General features: G+C 38.8%; 1 protein-coding gene and 1 long non-coding RNA gene across 4 annotated transcripts in view; both read right to left on the bottom strand.

Moving 5' to 3' along the window:
• Positions 1 to 24,649, bottom strand: part of LOC127880557 (constitutive coactivator of PPAR-gamma-like protein 1) — a 47,818-nt gene that overhangs the window by 11,871 nt on the left and 11,298 nt on the right. For 2 of the 3 annotated variants that reach the window (XR_008049580.1, XM_052427871.1), the window contains exons 3-15: positions 23,209 to 23,303; positions 22,434 to 22,543; positions 20,446 to 20,576; positions 19,895 to 20,023; positions 17,356 to 17,512; positions 16,270 to 16,573; positions 14,493 to 14,601; positions 13,457 to 13,663; positions 6,840 to 7,125; positions 6,644 to 6,664; positions 4,777 to 4,927; positions 3,560 to 3,656; positions 2,380 to 2,531 (exon numbers count right to left, since the gene is read on the bottom strand). Coding sequence is in view for 2 of the 3 variants with exons in the window: in XM_052427871.1 (XP_052283831.1) it covers positions 2,380 to 2,531; positions 3,560 to 3,656; positions 4,777 to 4,927; positions 6,644 to 6,664; positions 6,840 to 7,125; positions 13,457 to 13,663; positions 14,493 to 14,601; positions 16,270 to 16,573; positions 17,356 to 17,512; positions 19,895 to 20,023; positions 20,446 to 20,576; positions 22,434 to 22,543; positions 23,209 to 23,303 (1,949 nt within the window). In the remaining variant the exon portion in view is untranslated. The remainder of the gene's footprint in view (positions 1 to 2,379; positions 2,532 to 3,559; positions 3,657 to 4,776; positions 4,928 to 6,643; positions 6,665 to 6,839; positions 7,126 to 13,456; positions 13,664 to 14,492; positions 14,602 to 16,269; positions 16,574 to 17,355; positions 17,513 to 19,894; positions 20,024 to 20,445; positions 20,577 to 22,433; positions 22,544 to 23,208; positions 23,304 to 24,649) is intronic. The other variant, XM_052427873.1, reaches the window with a different exon arrangement.
• LOC127880560 (uncharacterized) lies at positions 13,039 to 13,276 on the bottom strand. The gene is made up of 3 exons (XR_008049582.1): positions 13,237 to 13,276; positions 13,105 to 13,192; positions 13,039 to 13,060 (listed from the first exon to the last, which is right to left on the bottom strand). It is a non-coding gene; the product is annotated as an uncharacterized LOC127880560 (long non-coding RNA).

The raw sequence follows: 24,649 nt of genomic DNA, 5'->3' as shown, positions 1-24,649 counted from the left end.
TCAAAGTCACTGGGTATTAATCCACTCTTGTATCTGGGACCATCATGTAGTCGATTGTATGAAAGACAAGAGCAAAACATATTCAACAATAAACAAGTCACAGACCAGATTATCATACGGTACATAAAATCATTATTTGCCCATAATGAAAATAATTAACATTCTCTTATTACTATTGTAAAAGAGAAAGTCAATAGTACCTATAACCTATAATACGACTGCCGAAGATCGTAAATTAAACAAAGTTTAATTCAAAACAGATGAAAAATCAAATGACCATAATTTAGATTGTCATATGGAAAGTAAAGTCATTATTGCACACAATGGCAAATGATAAACATTCTGTCAATGTATTAGAAGAACACGCTATGCACGATCTTGTAACGCATGAGAAGAATATTTACACATTACAAATCTTCTCAATTACCTATTGATGAAGATCACGATAAGTACGTGCTCATGTACATGAGCAGGTACAAAACACCCAGCAAAGCTGAAAACAATTTAAGTTATACTAATTAGAAGAACACGTTTTGCATGTGCCCTTTCGCGCCTAAAAACACCCAGCATGGTAGAAATAAACCATTGTTTAACAAGGGACAAAATTGTCACAAAACCAGGTTTTCATTGTGAAAAAAAAATCTGATAAAGGGAGAAAACTCAAACTGAACTTTTGAAATGAACAAACAAAATTAACCCCCTTTGTAAGTTTGTTTTAAAAAGAAATCTATTTTTAGTCGTGGCGACCTTGACATTGGAGATATTGACGTGATTCTTTCGTGCAACACACCGTCCCATGATGGTGAACAAATGTGCCAAATGATTTTAAAATCTCACAATGAATGACATAGTTATGGCCAGGACAAGCTCATTTATGGCCATTTTTGACCTTTGAACTCAAAGTGTGACCTTGACCTTGGAGATATCGACGTAATTATTTTGCGCGACACACCGTCCAATGATGGTGAACAAATGTGCCAAATGATTTTAAAATCTGACAATGAACGACATAGTTATGGCCCGGACAAGCTTGTTCCGCCCGCCCGCCAGCCAGCCCGCCCGCATTCGCCAATCTAATAACCAGTTTTTTCCTTCGGAAAACCTGGTTAATAAAAGCAAGCAAAGCCTACCTTTTACAAATGAAACAAAAGTCCATTAAATCCACATAAAATATTCCGAATGAGAAGTAAAAAGATAAATAACACAATTTATCTAATCAAAACCCCAATCAACCAAGTGAAACATATAGAAAAAAAAATTCAATACAAAGCCATAAAAAAGGCAGGTCTACACCTGGTCGATCCAGAAAGAATATTGAGGACTGGTTACTGCTTTTTGTCTGGGTTGCATTGCACTATGTTTTGCCTAGGCTGTGTTGCGGTATGGAGGTGGCCGATTCCCAGTGAAAATTCGGGATGGGTTAATGCCCCTTGAAGGGGAGTAAGCTATGGATAGCAGGTTAGTATTTATGACATTAAAACACAATGCCTCCTACTGCCCTTAAGAGAAAATTGTTGAGACCAAGGCCAAAACTCAAACTTGATCGGTCAGTTTCTTAAGTGTTCGTGAAACATTTTGTTAAGAATCAATGCAAAATCAGGTCAATATCTACAAACATTTTGGAGAAACATTCAGGTAGACTGATATTCCAGAGCCCAAGGCCCTTAACTTTACCAAAAATCATCAGAACTGAATGAAACGCATGATAACTCGTGATCTGTAAATCATGCAGTTAAACTCACACACCCAAAATCCGGTAAATATTTGAAGGCGTTTAGGAAGTAACTCGGGGAAACAGATGCCAGGCAAAAAGATAGACAGACAAACAGTGTGACTGCTTTATGCCACCCTACCAAGAGCATCAAAAGCTCTTCATGTTTTGTTGATTAATCCTTGATCATCAGCCAAATCACTAAAATTTAATGGGTAGGATTTGACGAGTTGATATGGAGATAACCTAGCTGTTGTGAGGCCCTAGATTAGATCCCCTAAATCTGAGCATTCTAAAGATTTCCGCCAAATACAACATTATTCAGGTTCTATCCAGGAAACAGATTCAGCTAATCTAAGACTAACCTAATGATATCAATCTTCAAAAGATGAGCCTGGCACTGAGAAAAAAGGACTAAATGAATGAGAATAAAGTGTCGCCCTAGATAAGCCTTTGCAGCCTGCACGGGAAAAGCAGACACTTTCTGCTTTTCTTGTATATTTCCTTCAAAGGTAGCCCCTTCTAACCGAAAGCCCAGTTTAGGCTGCAAGTGTTTTCCCATATAAGTACATTCATCAGGCAAATATGGGACAACACGTAAAGGAAATACATTTAACCCTGTTTACTCAGAGGGAGCCTCAAATCAGTTTACAACCAGCCCGACATACATTCCATCAGTGTCGATGGTCATGCCCCTTCCTTTTCCAGTCTTTTTCTTCCCTCCTGGTTTTGGACGGGCACGCACGAACGGTCGTCTAATTCCCCTCACAACTCCTCGTGCCATCTGACCCCGCGGCATCCGCGCAAAGTAGGGCCTTTCCTGGTATATATAAGTGGAACATTTTTTTTATTTGACCATTTTGCAGGTAAAATGCGTTCTAATCAAATAAATACTGGACATTCATAGTCATGGAATCAGCAAGTTTTTCCAGGCATTATCTATTATGAGCAAGAAATAAGTCATTAAGTCAAATGAGCAGTTGAACAAAGCAAGATCAAACAAGACTATTGCCAAGCAATATATGTCCCCTACCAGCTCCACTATTGTCAAAAATTCCACAATTGTCAGATTAAACAAAAATTATTATTTGTTGCCATAGCAACCAGAATTTTTGACACAGGAATAAAATGAAATGACGTGCATGATGTCCATATTGCAATCTATCCATGTTTCAAGTTACATGAAAAACTATTAAGAACTTTTAAAGTTATCGCAGGATCCAGAAAAGTATGACAGACTGACAGACAGACAGACATACAGACAGAGTGCAAACCATAAGTCCCCTCCGGTGAAACCGGTAGGGGACAATTAGTACATGAGCAAAAACAAATGCTGAAAAGCGAGCGCTCCAAATTCAACGAACCATGTTTAGTTGACAATGAAGGCAAAAGTACAGTACACAATTACTGTCATATATTTAAATTATAAGCAATACCACACAACTGCACAGTTGAATCTTATCTTCAAATGCTTGGACAAACAATCTAAGGCAATCAGAGAAGCGATTTCTGTGCAGATTATGAAAGTCATTTCTGTTGTGATGCATGATTACATACACAGGAGAGCCTCTCCTGACAGGTCTGTGCAACATTTTGAGACATTTTTTGTCACATTACTTTGAACTGTTTTGTAAACTTTTTAAAAACCAAAATATCGCCTAATTTGTGTAAAAAGTTACCATGTGCATTCTAATTTCAATGCTACATGGCACCCTTTTGCACTCATGGGCAATAAAACATTTGTTTTAGCATAGCAAACACTGGATGAAAAATTGGACACTTTTACTTAATTTGCATATCACCGATCATTTTCGTTTTATAGCCGTGCAACTAGATCTGTGTACTCACAGGTATTCTCATGAAGGGCATAGGCATGCCCCCACGTCCACCCCTCATGGCCCCTCTGTTCATGCCCCCTCTGTAGAACATGGCACGCCCAGCACCCCTGTAATAAACGGGTCTGCATCAGAATTTAGTACGAGCCTCGCTTTGAAAAAACAAATGCATGTGCGTAAAGTGTCGTACCAGATTAGATTGTGCAGTCCACACAGGCTTATCAAGGACGACAGTTTCCACCTAAACTGGATTTTCAATAACAAACATCCTGAGTAGCAGACTGCAAAGGCTGATCTGGACAACACTTTAAGCACATGCATTAACGTAGTTCTAAGTTTTCTGACAACCCCTTTTTAGGCCAAAATAATTATTTTCTGTGACTTAATTTTCGGACAAGTGTGTTTTCCTCTATCATTAATTCAGAAAGTATATTTTACAGCGCTAATTTAACATATTTTGGCATTCTATTTGCTTATCTTGTAACACTTTGATCATGGACTTTTACAAACTGATCAAGGTCATAAAACCTGGTATATGCATGCCTGAGGGCAGTGGACCATGACCCATAATTGGGTAAATAACCATGTATACCGGAAGAAAACAATGGCTTTACCCAACAGCATTTGAAAATATTTTCCTATTAAGGAAGCAGTATGTTTTATGTTTTTACTTTTTTGTTCTGTATCATTTCTGGCAAGAGTTTGCAAAGCTGTGTAGTTGTATTTATTTCAAAGTAGAAACACTATTGTGCATTGAGCTAGTGATTTTATTTCAATAAAATATTAATTTTCGGACAATAATTTTTTGTCTTTAAATTTTCGGACTCGAGTAATCTTGGAAAAATTTCCGTATATTTCGGACTCCTGTAATTTTGAAAAAAATTCCGTATCTAAATTTTCGGATACCAATACAAATTATTTTTTTATTGAAGTGTTCGAAAACTAAGAGTAATTACGATAAGCCAAATTTTGCCATGTAAATTGACTTCTTCACATTTGGTTTGCATGATAGTCAACTCGTGTTTTGTCATGGTAGAAATAGTTATAATATTAATTAAATAAGTTTTATCAACTTCAGTTAACCTGTGGACCATTGCTACAAGATTTCTTTTTATTGTTCTCCGAAAAAACACACACACATTTATTTGCTGTTTGAGACCAAAACGTTCAAATATTATCAATTTATCAAGCCCCCCCCCCCCACCATAAGTTACAAGTTACAAACCCTACCTTCGTGGCCCACCAACTGACATGACCCTCGGCTGGATGGAGTTATTGCCCCTGCTCCCTCGAGATGCGGCTGACAGGTTTGGTCCCCAGCTGCCCACAACCACCCCAGCTATTTCCAGCTGACCACCTCTACCATCTACAGGGGACCGTCCTGAAATTAGAAAAAAAAAGGGAATCAAAGTTCAAAAATGTGGAAAAGAAGTTTGAAAATGGGAAACTTTAGTTCAAATAAAATACACACTAAAGTTCAAAGATGGGGCACTGAAGTTCAAAGATGGGAAACTGAAGTTTATCAATATGGCAAATTAAGTTCAAAGATGGGGCAATCAAGTTCAAAGATGGGGGCACTGAAGTTTATTAATATGGCAAACTCAAGTTCATACTTTGGAGCAATGAAGTTCAAAGATAAGTCACTGAAGTTTAATGATTTTTCAAAGATGAGATACATAATCATATTCATTGTACCAACTACTTGATTGTGTGTAAGTATAATATTTAAGTTTCATTCACATTTTATTTTTATTAGCCAGAGGTCCTTTCAAAATATTCATTTAAAATTAAATTATGCAATTACTTACTTTTCAACACGTAAACAATAAAACAAAAGCACAAAAGAACTGTAACATTGGAAAGTAACAAGAAGCAAAACACAAACAAATAACATTTGTAAGAAAAAGCCAATAAACATTATACCAATCCAGGGGTTGAAGAATTTTTCCAGAGCCACTCGCCCTGCAGGGCGAGTAGGCCTGACAATCTACTCGCCCTGGGCCCGTATTCACCAACCGATTCTTAGACTTAAGAATAAAGAATAGACTTAGAACCAAGAAATATGTGTTCAGTTTTTGAATATATACAGGCCTCCATTGGTGATTATGTCATTAACAAAATGTTCTATATGAAGAATAATATAGATAGAGATGTTTACTGCAGAGTTTGACTCAAAATTAAAGAAATTCTTGAATATTCTAATTTAAAGAATTTTCTTTATTCTTAGACTTAAGTCTAAGAATTGTTTGGTGAATACGGGCCCAGCATTAAAAAAATAGATATCTATATTTATAGTTATGATCAACCAGAACCTTTTAAACCTACTTAACATAGTGACACTAAACTGCAAACAAATTAACTACATTATCTGATGGATTATATTTGCTTTCCTTATGTTTTCTGCACCTCTTTCCTTTTCTCAATTTTTTCCGCTTCTCGTTTTGATGACCTTTCTAATTCTTTCTGTTCCCTGTTGCCACCACCTTGCAGATATTTTAAAATAGAACCCTTTTCCATTTTAATATTTCAGACAAACTTTTACTGCAAGACACGCTTGATTGACAAACGGTTCCAATATGGAACATTTTGCCTAAGGCTTCTGATCACGAAATTCAGAATTATTCTGTTTATTAATTTTTTTCTCTGTTATTTTTTAATTAAATATAAGAAGTGTTATAATTAACCAGTGATGTATTATAGTTTTATTGATATTTACTTTAAAATTCACGGAATGACCAATATATTTAACAGTTTTATTCACTTTTAATCGATTAGCTAAGAGCACTGACAACGACGAAAAGAGGGCAGCCTATTTCGAGAATTATTTTTTACTGTGTCTGTGACGTCATTTGTCATTGTCAAAATGAAAGTGCAGTTTATTTGTGTACTAAACGTATTTTTTGTTTGTTCGAAAAATGAAAAATTGTTCGCAATTTGTATCGATGTGGAAGGAGTTCTGGAACTGAATTTATATTTCTCAACTTGAAAAACAGCACTCGCCTGGTCGGTCGAGTATTTAAGAAATTTTACTCGCCCGACCGTCAACTTTACTCGCATATGCGAGTGGATTCTTCAACCCCTGCAATCCAACACCAACCTGGGTTTCGATGCTTGTAACCTTAAGATAAAGACATCAATTGTATCTTTGGTTGTAAATACAATATTAATGTTTGCAACTTCTGTCAGCTTTTATTTAGAAGAGGGCAACAAAAATAATTTCAAACCATTTATGCAACACTGTATCCTGGTTCCCTGTCTCATAAAACCAAGATCAGAATACACAGGTCACCTACCCAGAATTCCACGCCCGCGCCCCTGTGGGTTCAGTCCAGGTCCCATCATGCCCTGCCCCATGAAGTTCATGTTTCCACCGCGTCCAAGGCCCACGGGCTGGGGCTGAGGAGGCATGCGGCCCATACCCGCAGGCCGGTACGGGAAGGGCCCGCCGGGTACCTGCCCGTATGGCATGGGGTAGCCCCCATATAGGGCAGTGCCTGGCAGGTACTGCTTGGCGAACTCAAACTTGAGGTTCTCCAGGATGGCCTGGCGGAGACGCTCCACCCTCAACACTTGCTCCACCTAGGATAGGGAGAGTGAGAAAATGTGAGGACATAATAGACATTGTCACAGTGATCACTCCACCCTCAACACTTGCTCCACCTGGGAAAGGGAGAGTGAGAAAATGTGAGGACCTAATAGACATTGTCACAGTGAAAACCTCCAGGATGGCCTGGCAGAGGCGCTCCACCCTCAACACTTGCTCCACCTGGGATAGGGAGTGAGAAATGTGAGGACATAATAGACATTGTCACAGTGATCACCTCCAGGATAGCCTGGCTGAGGCACTCCACCCTCAACACTTGCTCCACCTGGGATAGGGAGAGTGAGAAATGTGAGGACATAATAGACATTGTCACAGTGATCACCTCAAGGATGGCCTGGCGGAGATGCTCCACCCTCAACACTTGCTCCACCTGACAAAGGGAGAGTGAGACAAGAGGGCCATGATGGCCCTGAATCGCTCACCTGACTAACCTTGCTTCATGAACTTAAATTTTATTAGACCCATATACAATCCCAAGCCAAATTTCATTAATTAATACATTCTGACAAAATTTCATTAAGACGTGATGAAAACTGTGACCTCTTTCATCTACACAAGGTTTTACTAGAATTTGCCCGGTGACCTAATTTTTGACCCCAGATGACCCATATACGATCCAAAATCAGATATTATCAAGATAAACATTCTGACCATATTTCATTAAGATCATATGAAAACTATGACCTCTATTGTCTTCACAAAGTTTTTCTATGATTTGACCTAGTTTTTGACCCCAGATGACCCTAATACAATCCCAACCCAGATTTCATCAAGATTAATATTCTGGCCAAATTTCATAAAAATTTAATGAAAACTGTGACCTCTACTGTCTACAAAAGTTTGTTTTTTTAATCTGACCTAGTTTTTGACCCTAGATGACCCAAAGTCAATCCCAATCCAGATTTTAACAAGACAAACATTCTGACTATATTTCAATAAAATCTGATGAAAACTGTGACCTCTATAGTCTACACAAGGTTTTTCTATTATTTGACCTAGTGCCTAGTTGCTGACCCCAGATGACCCAAATACAATCCAAACAGGGCTCCTCTTGCCCAAAAAGTTCTGTGGCCAACATTTTAGCCAAATGGAATTTTGTGTAGCCAAATTTAAGAAACTGTAGCCAAAGATTTAGCAAAGCATTTGCAGGGGTCAAAGTTGGATATTTTGAAAATCCTGAACTTAAAGCTGGGGGCCAGGGGTCCGCAGGGCCCTCGGTGGGTCCAGGGGACAAGGCGGCCAGAGGCCCCCAGAAGCTCCTGGATTCGACACATTTAAAGGGTGCCTGTACCTGTTCTGGTGATTCTATTTTCTTAAAAAAACAACATACACATATATTTAAAAATCTTCATGTATTTGATAAAGAACACAAAGTTAGTCAAAAGGCAATTCATTCCCATGCACCCTCTGTCTGGCATGGACTCAACTGCAGGTGTTGCTTTTGAAGAACCAGGTAAAACCTGTAACAGTGGTTACAAATTATATTTTTCACACATACTTTAAAAAAGTCAATAATACATGTTTAATTAATGCAGAATCAAATGTCACCATTTATATTCACAGAATCATGCTGCCAGAAGCCTCCACATACACCTAAGAAAATTGGGTATGGTGGCTTCTGCTAAACAGTTAAAATTGAAAATTTCAGCATGGGTTCACCTAGTTTTTATCCCAATCGTTGTTTGAATGCTAAATAATTGTATCCTGGTGTGACCCAAATTTGACGATGTAACGGTTACATGAAGCAATATTTAGCAAATAATTTAAGAAATAATGAATGTTTAATAGCACAAAATAATAATTTTAAACTCGGCTGTATTACTTTGAAATGATTCCAAGACAATAATCATCCATTTAATCGATAAAAATAGAACATCGTCGAATTAAGGTGTCGGCGAATTTGGATTACGGTAGGTTGCCCATATTTGTTTTACAAAAAGTAAAAAAAACATTTCTTGCTGCTGGGACAATAAAACATTTTATTTATCTAAAAAAGACCTGTCCCAGTCAGCAAAAATGGCGTATTTGATCGTATTTTCAATTACTGTTAAAATTCTTTTCCTGATTTATGCTTTATTCAAAGGTCAAAATGTTTTTAAAGCTCACAATCAATGAATCATACGTCATTAATACAAAAAAATTGGCAAATTTGCTAGATCTATCTTGCCGATTTCTGATGCAAAACAACCTAAACAGTAAACTTTAGCAACAGAAAATACAACCAAATTCGGGGCGTTAGTTTAAAAAAATAAAAACCCTACCTGGTTGGTCTTGATGGTTCTTATATTCTTTATGTGATAAGGGCCCTCTGCGTGGAGACGCAATGCCATCTTCCCACAAGACTGATAATTCAGGGTTTTCTTACAAACTTCTCAAACCGCTTTTCCACAAAGCTTCCACTTTTCTCAACCAGTTCACTACCCGCCCGTAGACTACAGCGGGGAATGGCCACCCATTATAAACTGTACGCTGAAGTTTCTTTAGCTACCAACAGGCAAGTATCTCGTTGCCATTTTTCTCAACTTAAGTCTAAACACAGCTTCCCATTCGGCATCAAATATACGCAAAAAGTACTCAAATTGATTTAAATCGGCAGCAATCTTTAATCTTTTATCAGATGTAATTGTTTGTTTAATCCTCTACGATGTACGATTTGTTTACGATTTGTTTTCACATCAGTAATTTGTCTCGATGACCGGTGTTAATGCCGACTGCGTATGAATTTTTCAGGTCAATAACACGGCGATGTATTGATGCACAGTCTACAGCTGAAAGCGGTTAATATCTGGGACGGCATGTCAGGAAAAAAATCAATACCGATAATTCGCATTGTTCATTAATTAAGCAACGATTAATAACACTTATCCTTTATGGATTTTCATGAAAGAAAAACCATAATAAAGAAAATTTTATTCTCTTTAATCTGATATATAAACAAGTTTGGAAAGAATTGGATGAAAAATTTGGACTTTATTGCATAAACACCATTTTCTCAATTCAAGGGGAGGTAATTCTGTACTTCATGGACCAATAATGCTCATTTTTTGTAGGGTTCGTGTCCTCATTGATATAAAGACACTGTGCAAATTTGGAAAGGATCGGACAAAAAATGTGGAAGATTTTTGAGTTTTCACAAAATAGGCAAAAACGAATAAACATGCAAAGTTCAACGAGCTCCTGCGGCCATGTTTTTTGACGAATCAAATTTCTTTGAACAACTTTTTCAGGGGAGCCTTCAAAGGTCATCCCTGTGAAATTTTTTGAAAATCTGATGAGCGGTTTCTGACAAGAAGATTTTTTAAGGTTTTTACCATATATGGTCATGGTGGCCATCTTGGTTATGTGATCAAATTTTTTTAAACAATTCTTTTGTCCCATGACCTAGGGATGCTCCACATGAAATTTAGTTGAAATTGGCTCAATGGTTTAGTAGAAGAAGATGTTTACAAATTGTTTACAGACAGACAGACAGACAGACGGACGGACGCCGGACGCTGAGTGATCACAATAGCTCACCCCGAGCTATCGCTCAGGTGAGCTAAAAATGTGAGGACATAATAGACATTGTCACAGTGATCACCTCCAGGATGGCCTGGCGGAGACGCTCCACCCTCAACACTTGCTCCACCTGGGATAGGGAGAGTGAGAAATGTGAGGACATAATAGACATTGCCACGGTGATCACCTCCAGGATGGCCTGGCGGAGGCGCTCCACCCTCAACACTTGCTCCACCTGACATAATTGAGCTGTACCCAAATTCATCAACCCATTTTAACAAACAATAAAAAGAAAGTCCTAAACTCATTTACAAATACCTCACAGTTTGCATATTATCAGGCTCAAAATGGTGTTTATATCAGTAACATCTAATATAATGATAAGTTTTATCTACCATGCAAGACTTGACATACAAGTAGTTTGAGTACATTGCTGTTTCAAGAAACTTCTTAATTTTTAGACTAAAGTCTAGTAATTGGTTGTTGAATACAGACCCTGTTCAGCGTAGTGACAAATATTCCCCAATCCACATGTCCAAAATTTGAAAAAAATGTTTTAATAATACAATTCTAAGTTCAAAACGGGGCACTACATTTTAAATTTTTAAATCAGTATGACAACAACAGCAACTAGAAATGGTGCAGCCACTGCCAACGCGTATACCCACACGCTACTTTTAACCCAGGGGTAAGATCAAAATTCCAAATAGTGCACTGTCGCACATATGATCATAATCCCCCCCATAAGGTAAATGCATGCAGTTTTGAATGTTGCACGTTGCAATGTGACGCACTTCTTCAGACAGGTTTCCAAAGCAAATCCAGGATCCACCCTTTACTATATTGTGTGTGTGTGTGTGGGGGGGGGGGGGGGGGGGGTTTAAAATAATACTATAATACTATTTTCAATTCCTGCTATAATTTAATCCTTTCTACCTACTTGTGTGATCTTTAAAACAAATTTAGGAAGGGTTATTATGAGGCATCAGCCCCAACAAAAATATTTCAAATCATACAGTTTTTAACCTGAAACAGATTTCATACATGAATCAAGTTAAAATGGTGCAGACGTCTTTTCACTCACCTGTCCATCACACATGTTCATAAATGGGGTGTAAGCACTGACTCACCTGTCCGTCACACATGTTCATCAATGGGGTGTAAACCCACTCACCTGTCCGTCACACATATCCATCAATGGGGTGTAAGCCCGCTCACCTGTCCGTCACACATGTTCATCAATGGGGTGTAAGCCCTGACTCACCTGTCCGTCACACATGTTCATCAATGGGGTGTAAGCCCACTCACCTGTCCGTCACACATGTTCATCAATGGGGTGTAAGCCCACTCACCTGTCCATCACACATGTTCATCAATGGGTTGTAAGCCCACTCACCTGTCAGTCACACATGTTCATCAATGGGGTGTAAGCCCACTCACCTGTCCGTAACACATGTCCATCAATGAGGTGTAAGCCCACTCACCTGTCCGTCACACATATCCATCAATGGGGTGTAAGCCCACTCACCTGTCCGTCACACATGTTCATCAATGGGGTGTAAGCCCACTCACCTGTCCGTCACACATATCCATCAATGGGGTGTAAGCCCACTCACCTGTCCGTCACACATATCCATCAATGGGGTGTAAGCCCACTCACCTGTCCGTCACACATGTTCATCAATGGGGTGTAAGCCCACTCACCTGTCCGTCACACATGTTCATCAATGGGGTGCAAGCTCACTCACCTGTCCGTCACACATATCCATCAATGGGGTGTAAGCCCACTCACCTGTCCGTCACACATGTTCATCAATGGGGTGTAAGCCCACTCACCTGTCCGTCACACATATCCATCAATGGGGTGTAAGCCCACTCACCTGTCCGTCACACATGTCCATCAATGAGGTGTAAGCCCACTCACCTGTCCGTCACACATGTCCATCAATGGGGTGTAAGCCCACTCACCTGTCCGTCACACATGTTCATCCATGGGGTGTAAGCCCTGACTCACCTGTCCGTCACACATGTTCATCAATGGGGTGTAAGCCCACTCACCTGTCCGTCACACATATCCATCAATGGGGTGTAAGCCCACTCACCTGTCCGTCACACATGTTCATCAATGGGGTGTAAGCCCTGACTCACCTGTTCGTCACACATGTTCATCAATGGGGTGTAAGCCCACTCACCTGTCCGTCACACATGTTCATCAATGGGGTGTAAGCCCACTCACCTGTCCATCACACATGTTCATCAATGGGTTGTAAGCCCACTCACCTGTCAGTCACACATGTTCATCAATGGGGTGTAAGCCCACTCACCTGTCCGTCACACATGTCCATCAATGAGGTGTAAGCCCACTCACCTGTCCGTCACACATATCCATCAATGGGGTGTAAGCCCACTCACCTGTCCGTCACACATGTTCATCAATGGGGTGTAAGCCCACTCACCTGTCCGTCACACATATCCATCAATGGGGTGTAAGCCCACTCACCTGTCCGTCACACATATCCATCAATGGGGTGTAAGCCCACTCACCTGTCCATCACACATGTTCATCAATGGGGTGTAAGCCCACTCACCTGTCCGTCACACATGTTCATCAATGGGGTGTAAGCCCACTCACCTGTCCGTCACACATATCCATCAATGGGGTGTAAGCCCACTCACCTGTCCGTCACACATGTTCATCAATGGAGTGTAAGCCCACTCACCTGTCCGTCACACATATCCATCAATGGGGTGTAAGCCCACTCACCTGTCCGTCACACATGTCCATCAATGAGGTGTAAGCCCACTCACCTGTCCGTCACACATGTCCATCAATGGGGTGTTGTTGGATGCCTTGAGAAGCTTGAAGTGGAACAGTTTCCCGTCAAAGAAATTCCAGGGCAGGATCATGTTCCAGGGCACCGGCGCACCACACACGTCGTTGGCAAACTGCGCCACCTCGATGCCAGACATGAAGAGTGCCGCCAGAGCAACACCACGGGGCTGGACTGACGGCAGCTAGGGAAACAAGAAATTGTGCAGTTTGAGTGAATTGTTTGGTAAGTAGAATGCTGAGCAAACTATCAAAAACATAAGTGCATGATTTCTTTATGACTCATTCCTCATTCTCTAAACTACACTCTAATTTTGGTTAAAATAATTACAAATTTGATATAATTTGAAACTGACAATTTTCTGAGCAATAAAAGGTATTATAAAAGTATGATGCTGTATTGAGTGCTCTATATTTTTATTCTATTGAGCACACATCTAGACCAATTATGGCAATGTACACTACCAAAGGTTTATTCAGGCTTAAACATTAGATTTTTTTTAGCCGACTTCTACTGCCACTGAAACGATCTGAATTAAGAAGACACAATGTGATATTGGTATTATGGCTGAACTGAAAAAAAACAACATTCACTGTATTCAGTTGGTGGCAACACTTCCAAACCTGTGACTCTTTTGAAAAGTCAATCTACCCCACTTCAACAGTACATGTTGCTCATGCAGGTTTTCACAAATTACTTTGAGCATCAATTATAAAAACCATCAGGATCACAGAATCTTTAATGGAGCTTTAATCTTAATGCATGAGCGTAAAGTGTTGTCCCAGATTAGCCTGTGAAGTCAGCACTGGCTAATCAGGGACGGCATTCAGCTTCAATGGAATATTGAATTTAAGTAAGTACTTTCTTAACGAAAATCCAGTCTAGAACTGAAGAAAATGTTGTCCCTGATAAGCCTGTGCAGGCTGCGCTGGCTAATCTGGGATGACACTCTACGCACAATGGCACACGCTTAAAGCCCAGTTTTCCCAAAGCGAGGCTCCTTAAAAGAGTACCTTGAGGTCCTGCATGGTTTGCACGTCATGCAGCAGGGGTGATACAGACATGGCAAGGAAAGCGTCCAGCTCCTGTCGCTGTAGGATTCTACCAAACTCCAACATGTACCTGAAACAGTGAGACAAGATTGAACTGCAACAGGTTACACAACATGTACCTGGAACAGGTGAGAGACATGTAACTGCAACAGGTGAGATGACATGTACCTGCAACAGGTGAGACAACATGTATCTGCAACAGGTGGCACAACATGTACCTGCAACAGGTAAGACAACATGCACCTAAAACAGGTGAGAAATGTACCTGAATCAGGTGAGACATGTACCTGAAACAGGTGAGACATGTACCTGAAACAGGTGAGATATATACCTGAAACAGGTGAGACATGTACCTAAAAATGGTGAGATATCAGCTATTTTTTTTCCTTCTTTCAAAGTACCGCAAACCGGCACTTTCCCAATAATGAAAAAACTGCAAATTTCCCAATTGCTGTCCAAAAAAATCCCAATTGAATGTTTCCAAAAAAATTAAAGTAAAATGCAACATTTAGTTAGTGTCCCTATGCAGCTCTTTAGCTTGAACCTAAGTAAATACAATATTGACAACTTGACAACACTTAGTTATCAATTTATAAGTATTTGAGAGCAAAAAATCAAATACACCAATTTCCAAATATGAAGATTTCACACCATGCATTTTCCCAATTTCAGGTTTATTTTGGCACATTGTTCCCATTTGGGCTTATACTGGTAATTTACCCAGATGGGCAAACAAAAATCGCTTAACAAGTACCTGCAACAAGCAACCAGGACCCGTATTCACATGGTTCTTAAAAAAAATTGTTACTAAAGATGTGCATAATTCAAATATTCAAAATCAAATGGTTTTTGCTAACAAAAGGATTACATATTTATCATTTAACATATTTTTTTTTTAGATATTTGGGTGAAAAAATACCTAAACAAGAGATGTGTTTGTCAGAAACACAATGCCCCCTATTGCGCCGCTTTGAAGCCATAACTTTGACCTTTGACCTTGAAGGATGACCTTGACCTTCACCTTTCACCACTCAAAATGTGCAGCTCCATGAGATACACATGCATGCCAAATATCAAGTTGCTATCTTCAATATTCAAAGAAATTTTACCAAACTTTTTTTTTTTTTTTTAAATAAACTTTATTTACCTCGTCAATAGGTATCTGTAGGTCGAGGCCATCCTTCTCAATACCTTACAAACATTATGTGTTAGTAGCAATTGAATACAGTTGTGTTAGTAAATAGCTAAATGGTTTGCAAGTTTATAGACAGGATGCAGGTTAATAAGCAGTGTACAATGTATGCATGTATACATAGTCAATGAAACTCTTTATGACCAAACTTAAATGAAGGTTAAAGTTTTAGGAAAGAAAAATACAATAATATTTGACCTTTGACATTAAAGGATGACCTTGACTTTAACCATTCAAAATGTGCAGCTCCGTGAGATACACATGCATGCCAAATATGAAGTTGCCATCTTCAATATTGCAACAGTTATCAAACTTTAACCAAGGTTAAAGTTTTGGGACACACACAATAAATGAATGACAGACAGACAGGCCAAAAACAATATACCCCCGATCTTTCGATCCGGGGGCATAAAAAAGATTAATTGGAGGGTATAAGGAATATGAATCTAACATGAAATTATAACAGACAAAGTGACAAGACTGATGTAGGCGATTCTAGTAACCACCATATCACTTTGCATGTCCTGCCATGTACAAACATCCCACCTGAGAACACAGCATGTGACTAGAAGATGCTGAGGCACATAGTTCGTGTTCAGCATCAGTGGGGTGTCGCTGTGCATTATCGTCAGAAATGCGCGCAATCTTCTCGTCTTATCTTCTGCCTGTTGACCCAGCCACATACGCTCTATACTGGGTGTCTTCCACTCGACAGGCCGGGCGATCACCAGATCAAAGCTGGGTTTTTGGCTGCCCACACGACGGACTACCCACTCCTTGATGGGTACTTCGAAGTTCTTTAGGGTGACTTGAGGTGTGTTGGGGTGCTTGGCTGCACCCGATCCATCCACTGTTCGAAATGGATAAAAATATTTACTTGAATTATTACTTTTACTCCCAAAAACACTTGCAACTACCCCCCAACTAATTAAATTACTAGACTTAGAAAATTTGAGTTTAATATTTCATGATACATGAAATTCTCCACTATTTGTGTTTTTCCCAGCTTTTTTGTTTTAACAGAAATATACTGGTTCAATTTTGGTATGGTCTGAAATCTTTGGGGATTTATATTCCTGTGTACTTTACCTATGATGCCATTACAGTATGGCAAGCCTTATCAGCATATAAAATGCACAGCTGCACTCGACCATTTATCATTAACCTAAGATTTTTTTTTGTAAGAAACTATTAAGAGATTTAATGCAGGGCTTTTTAGCCCTATCCTGTAGGTCCAAAAATCAATCCTGTTGTCAATCCTTTTTTCCCAATCCCCCAAAATACAAACTCAATAATGCTACATTGTTTATCGGCAATGTTTGCATTCATAAGGTAATCAATTTTAATTTTGATGTGATGTTGTGCGGAGGACAAATACACCATGTAGATGTTAGACATTCCTTAAACCAGGCCTTCATTGTAAAACTACCTTTAAATTTACATTTTAAAAGGTTGCAGTGGCGTGGTTGCTTTAAAGTCAGCCTAGCACTCAGGGGGGCCTGTGTTATATCCCCTGTCAGGAAACGTTCTTAAGATATTTTTTTAATAAACAATGTTCTTATTAGTGAAAGGCTTTGGATACTATCGAGCGTAAATATACATGTTTTAACCAACGACACTATGATAACATACCTTTTTCCTGAAGCTGGTTATCGTGTATAATCTTGAGTTTGTTGAGGTTAAGCAGTACACTGAATGTCGTCTGTCTGACCGCCCGGAACAGGTCCATACTGGTAGGCAGCTCACGGTTGGCTTCATCCTCCAGGGAGACCACCATCTTAATCTCAGCCTGAGAATACATGATACCACCATCTTAATCTCAGCCTGAGAATACATGATACCACCATCTTAATTAAGCCTGAGAATACATGATACCACCATCTTAATCTCAGCCTAAGAATACATGATACCACCATCTTAATTAAGCCTGAGAATACATGATACCACCATCTTAATCTCAGCCTGAGAATACATGATACCACCATCTTAATTAAGCCTGAGAATACATGATACCACCATCTTAATTAAGCCTGAGAATACATGATACCACCATCTTAATCTCAGCCTGAGAATACATGATACCACCATCTTAATTAAGCCTGAGAATACATGATACCACCATCTTAATTTCAGCCTGAGAATACATGATACCACCATCTTAATTAAGCCTGAGAATACATGATCCCCCAGCTTAATCTCAGCCTGAGAATACATGATACCACCATCTTAATCTCTGCCTGAGAATACATGATACCACCATCTTAATTAAGCCTGAGAATACATGATACCACCATCTTAATCTCAGCCTGAGAATACATGATACCACCATCTTAATTAAGCCTGAGAATACATGATACCACTATCTTAATCTCAGCCTGAGAATACATGATACCACCATCTTAATCTAAGCCTGAGAATACATGATACCACCATCTTAATCTCAGCCTAAGAATACATGATACCACCATCTTAATCTCAGCCTGAGAATACATGATACCACCATCTTAATTAAGCCTGAGAATACATGATACCACCATCTTAATTAAGCCTGAGAATACATGATACCACCATCTTAATCCCTGCCAGAGAATACATGATACCACCATCTTAATTAAGCCTGAGAATACATGATACCACCATCTTAATTTCAGCCTAAGAATACATGATACCACCATCTTAATTAAGCCTGAGAATACATGATACCACCATCTTAATTTCAGCCTAAGAATACATGATACCACCATCTTAATCCCTGCCTGAGAATACATGATACCACCATCTTAATTTCAGCCTAAGAATACATGATACCACCATCTTAATCCCTGCCTGAGAATACATGATACCACCATCTTAATTAAGCCTGAGAATACATGATACCACCACTTGATTTCAGCCTGAGATAACAATGTCTCTACTACCATCTTGACTTTAGCTCGAGATAACAATGTCTCTATACTACCATCTTGATTTTAGCCTAAGATAACAATGTCTCTATACTACCATCATGATTTCAGCCTGAGATACAGTCTCTATACTGCCATCTTGATTTCAGCCTCAGATAACAATGTCTCTTTACTACCATCTTGATTTCAGCATGAAATAACAATGTCTGTATACTGTCATCTTGATTTCAGCCTGAGATACAGTCTCTATACTGCCATCTTGATTTCAGCCTGAGATAACAATGTCTCTTTACTACCATCTTGATTTTAGCCCGAGATAACAATGTCTCTATACTGCCATCTTGATTTCAGCCTGAGATAACAATGTCCCTTTACTACCATCTTGATTTCAGCCTGAGATAACAATGTCTCTATACTACCATCTTGATTTTAGCCAGAGATAACAATGTCTCTAAACTACCATCTTGATTTCAGCCTGAGATAACAATGTCTCTATACTACCATCTTGATTTTAGCCCAAGATAACAATGTCTCTATACTACCATCTTGATTTCAGCCTGAGATCACAATGTCTCTAACTTGGGATTCTCTTCAGTTTGGTTTGATGGAAAGATTCATGTTTGGTTGAATTGAAACATTGCTGTTCTTCCATTTGATTGAAAAATTAATGGGATTGTTGTTTCTTTATCTTAGGAGATAATTTTTGACTGATCATGTTCTGGTCTTGAATTCAAAATTTTTAAGACTATACAAGCAAATTTGTTTAGTCGATATCCCCGCCAAAACTAACAAGTTTGTGATGGATGGACGGACTAAAAGACAGACAACGACAAAACAATATCCATCCGCCTTTTGCGGGATATAATGAGGAGAAAATGTATACTTTTAGGCAGATGAATGGGGTCAAATATCTAAAATTAACTATAGTTGGTAATGGTTGTTATAAAAACCCGAGCGAGTATGTCATTATATGAATCATGTTGTCTTATAACAATCACACAGAAATTCCATGTAAATAAAATGATATAATTTCAACATTTTTGATATGATAATGAAAATTGTTCATGCGCAATTTCAGATTCTAAGGTACAATGCATGCAAGTTTATGATTATATATTCTTTTTACAGAAGTGAAACAAAATTGGCCCCCATCTGGTGTCCCTCACTGGCTATTCTATGTATTCCTTACCTGTGTAAAGACCTGGTAGATCCAGGGAGACATGACCCCCTTCTGGTGCCCCTCACTGGCTATTCTATGTATTCCTTACCTGTGTAAGGACTTGGTAGATCCAAGGAGACATGACCCCCTTCTGGTGCCGCTCACTGGCTATTCTCATGATCTCACTTGACACTGGAGGCAGTTCAACCTCCTTTCCACCAACACCGCGAGTTTTGTGCTGCGAAACGAAAAACCATCTTGGATTCAACAAGACAACAGGTGATAAAAGAATTGCAACAAACAATATATAAATATATATATATATATAATTTCTTGCTTTAAAAATTGTACACATACATTTCATTCAAATGTACAGTTTAAGCTAGATCCGTCAAAGTTAAGGATTTGAAATCACAAAATTGTTTTATTATAAACATTTTATAGTTTTTTTAGTTCATTAAACTGTTAAAAGTTTTAGCATGATCCACTAAGTAATAAAAGAGATGTTGACAGCAAAAAACTTCTGCACATGTATACAAACAGATGTACGTACATACTGACAGAAAAGTGCTACGCTGAATGCACAACACTGCGTTTTGGTATAAGAATTCAGCATTGCTTAGTCAAACTGATTATTTCAATAACCATGCAGATACCCACTTTCTGATGAGGTATGTGCAGTTCTGGGCTCAGTCTGGCTGCTCCCTGCCCATTGACTGGACCCTGGCCTCCGTATCCAGCCATCTCACTAGGCATGTTTAACATCGGGCTGGGCTGGAAACCAGCCGCCACTGAAGATACATGACAGCAATTGGAATTTGGGGTACCTATGAATGCAGTAACATTTTGGAAACATATCTGTGTAAAACGTGTCCAACATTGGGTTTGGATAGAGAATCTCAAATCACTGAAAATAGATGAACCAATGTTGTGAAATTCCTTAGAATTTTTGAAAGGCTACTATTAACCCATTTATGCCTAGCGTCTAGAAAAAAGGCCTTGGCAAACAGCGTAGACCCAGATGAGACGCCGCATGATATGGCGTCTCATCAGGGTCTGCTCACTTTGCTTAAAGGAATTTCTGTAAGAAATATTCTAAATATAGAACTTAATTTACTAGACATCCCTAATTTTGGAAATAAATTGATCCAATTTAGAAGGATGGGGGATTCCACTAGGCATAAATTTGCAAACACTTAAATCTTTGTCGGAACATATCTTTGCAGCGTTTGTTCATCTTCTGTCTTGGCTGGAAACCTGATGCCACATAAATATAGATTATGCAATTAAGTGAAATTTCTTGGATTTTGGAATAAAAGATTGTGCAGTGATGTCTGAAGAGAACATAAGTATCTTAATAATAGGGTGATGGTAAAATGGGCACAAATTCTGTGTTTCTACATTTTCTTGCTTTTACAGCAACAAAGGAGACAGCCTGCCTTCTAACCCAAACAATTTCAGGTTTTCTCCTCTTTGCAGCATGGAATTATTTATTATAGTGAGCTGGGTACCGTCCACAGGGAAGAATCTCACTCCTGAGGGATTTACGTGGAATACCTATTGCTAACAAGGTTGAAAGTTAACAAGAGCTGTCAGAGGACAGCGCGCTCAACTATTCGAGTGCTTGACAGTATAACGTAAGCCATAATGGGGAAATTGTTTATATTCAATAAATAATTATGTCAAAATGCTTGATACAGTGGTCTGCTCTCAGGTTTTTTTCCCCACTTTTTGGGAATTTTATCGGCATTTTCATGAAATTGGGAAAATTAATTCATTAGCCTTTTTTTTCCACACGAAAAGTCCACTAATTAGGGAAATACTAAATTTGATATAACACTTTATTATCATTAAAATTAAAAGAACAAAATCATAAAGTACTTTGTTAGATGTAATTGAATTAAAATTGAGATAAAGTACGCATAAGACACTTCATTCTAAAAAAAAAAAAAAATTTTGGGAAAAAAGTATACTTTAGTGGGATTGGGAACATAGTCGAATTTCGGCTATAACATCGGGCCAAAAAAAACCCTGGCTCTTGTTTATAGGTTGGGGTGATGTATGTAAACAAGTATGCAACATATAAAAGCAATATGTCAAAGGATATAGGAAATATTTGGGGTAGTACGCAAACTTTAACATAGATTTATCAATAATATGCATATTCTAAGTATAAAAGGGGCAATAATTATGACAAAATGCTTGATAGAGTTGTCTGCTCTTGTTTATAGGTTGGGGTGATGTTGGTAAACAAGTGTGCAAAATATGAAAGCAATATGTCAAGATTTCAAGGGACAATGAAAATAAATGGGGAAGTACGCAAACGTTAACATTTGCTGCATATTCTAAGTGGAAAAGGGGCCATAATTATGACAAAATGCTTGATAGAGTTGTCTGCTCTTGTTTATAGGTTGGGGTCATGTTGGTTAACAAGTATGCAAAATATGAAAGCAATATGTCAAGGGACAATGAAAATAATTGGGGTAGTACGACAACTTAAACATTTGCACGCTAACAGAAACGGCACGGAAACGACGACGCCGGGGTGAGTAGGATAGCTCCACTATATATATTTCATATATAATAGTCGAGCTAAAAACTGGTATTATCACAATAAGAAAACATTACATAATATAAAGAATTCCTACCATGTCTTGGCCTGTATCTAAGGAAGCCTTCTTCTGTTCCATTGAAGTAGTACTGCACACTCTGCCTCAGCTTGGATACCAGGTCTGTCTTGTTGCCCTTAACTGTGCTCCTAAAAAAACACAAGAAAAACCATTATCATTGAGATCTGTCTTGTTGCCCTTAACTGTGCTCCTAAACAGACACAAGAGAAACCATTATCATTGAGATCTGTCTTGTTGCCCTTAACTGTGCTCCTAAACAGAAACAAGAGAAACCATTATCATTGAAAAGAACCGGGTCATTCAACAATGCGTTTATTTTCATATGGGGCCAGTGTTTCATTTTTGCAATCTAATCAGGAGCAACCCTCTCTGCTATAAAGTCACACAAGCTTTGATGATTTCATAACAGGGGAGCTCTTCACCAGACAGCACTACTAGCCACTAATACATAAAACCAACGTTTGCAGAAGATTCTCATCCCTTGTTCAAAGGTTTATAACTCAGTGATGTGTTTATCTCTGGGCATGAAGTGTCTTGCATATATCTACACCTCATGATGACGACACGTATGAAGTTTCAATGTTATTGCTTGATAAACGTGGAAAATGTTCCCTCCATTAACTGGTGCATTAATCAACCAACCAATATACTGAATCCCAATTAATCACATTTCAAACTTTGCTAGTGGGGTTATACATATTTGTCTAACTGGGGATCATAACTAAGCTTTGGTCAAAGCAATAAAAGGGGGATTTTACCAGTTTAAGACAAGCATTTAGATAAAACGACCTACCTGAATACTGCCTCTCCAACAATATCCAAGTTGGTGATGTCTGGAATACTGCGAACATAATCCACAACTGCTTTCACAACATTCTCAGGAATGGGCTGAAAATATAACATAATCCACAACTGCTTTCACAACATTCTCAGGAATGGGCTGAAAATATGACATACATAATCCACAACTGCTTTCACAACATTCTCAGGAATGGGCTGAAAATATGACATAATCCACAACTGCTTTCACAACATTCTCAGGAATGGGCTGAAAATATGACATAATCCACAACTGCTTTCACAACATTCTCAGGAATGGGCTGAAAATATGACATACATAATCCACAACTGCTTTCACAACATTCTCAGGACTGGGCTGAAAATATGACATAATCCACAACTGCTTTCACAACATTCTCAGGAATGGGCTGAAAATATGACATAATCCACAACTGCTTTCACAACATTCTCAGGAATGGGCTGAAAATATGACATAATCCACAACTGCTTTCACAACATTCTCAGGAATCGGCTGAAAATATGACATCAGGGTTTAGGAACCAGCTTTTTGAAACGCGTGGGGATATTGTGGTTATCTCCGCCGTCTGTCCGTCCGTCCTGGCCACTATCTCCTCATACACTATTAGCTCTAGAACCTTGAAACTTACACACATGGTAGCTATGAGCATATGTGCGACCCTGCCAGGGCTTTTCATCAGGAAATTGGGAAGAGGCCCTAGCCTTTCAAATGAGGAATTTCATGCGCGATAACTGCTCATTTTGGGAAGACCGTGTTTTTTAAAGTTTTTGAAACAATTTTCATTGTGCAGAAGTATTAAGACACATTGTGGTGCATTCTTAATCATATTAGAGCTCATTGCTTTCAATTTGTGAGATGCCCAATGTCTAAGAAAAAAAAAAAAAAAAAAAATTATTTGGGAAATTCCTCTATCAATTTTGGGAAAAAAATGACCTTATTTTCAATTTGGAAGGAGCTGAATTTCGGCCCCTGTTATATAAGGGTAAAAAGCCCTGCCTGCACTATTTGGAATTTTGATCTGACCCCTGGCAGGGCCCTCGTTTGGTCGTTTTTGGGGCCGAAATTCGGTCCCATTCCCCCCTTAAAATAGTATACTTTTTTCCCCTATTTCAGCTAAAAATTCCCCCCTCCATTTTTTTTTTTTATACCTATGTTGCCAGCTGGTATCATGCTATTAACCTTTGATTAAATGTATATTTATGTAAATTACATAAAAACATAGCAATTTTAAGTGTTGAATGGATGGTGAAAAGATCTAAAATTCCCCTTTTCGCCCAAAACGACGCAAAATTCCCCCCTCTAAGGGCCCCCAGCCCCAATCCCCCAAAGTGTAGCAAGGGCCCTGCCTGGGTCAAAAGTTATGGGGGTTGGGGTGGGGCCGGGCCAGAGATTTTCACTCATTTTTTTTAGGTTA

Source organism: Dreissena polymorpha, chromosome 5, assembly GCF_020536995.1.
Source record: "Dreissena polymorpha isolate Duluth1 chromosome 5, UMN_Dpol_1.0, whole genome shotgun sequence".
In the NCBI taxonomy this organism is placed as follows: Eukaryota; Metazoa; Mollusca; class Bivalvia; order Myida; family Dreissenidae; genus Dreissena; species Dreissena polymorpha.
The sequence above is the reverse complement of the archived record's forward strand: the minus strand, read 5'-3'. Positions and strand labels throughout refer to the sequence as shown.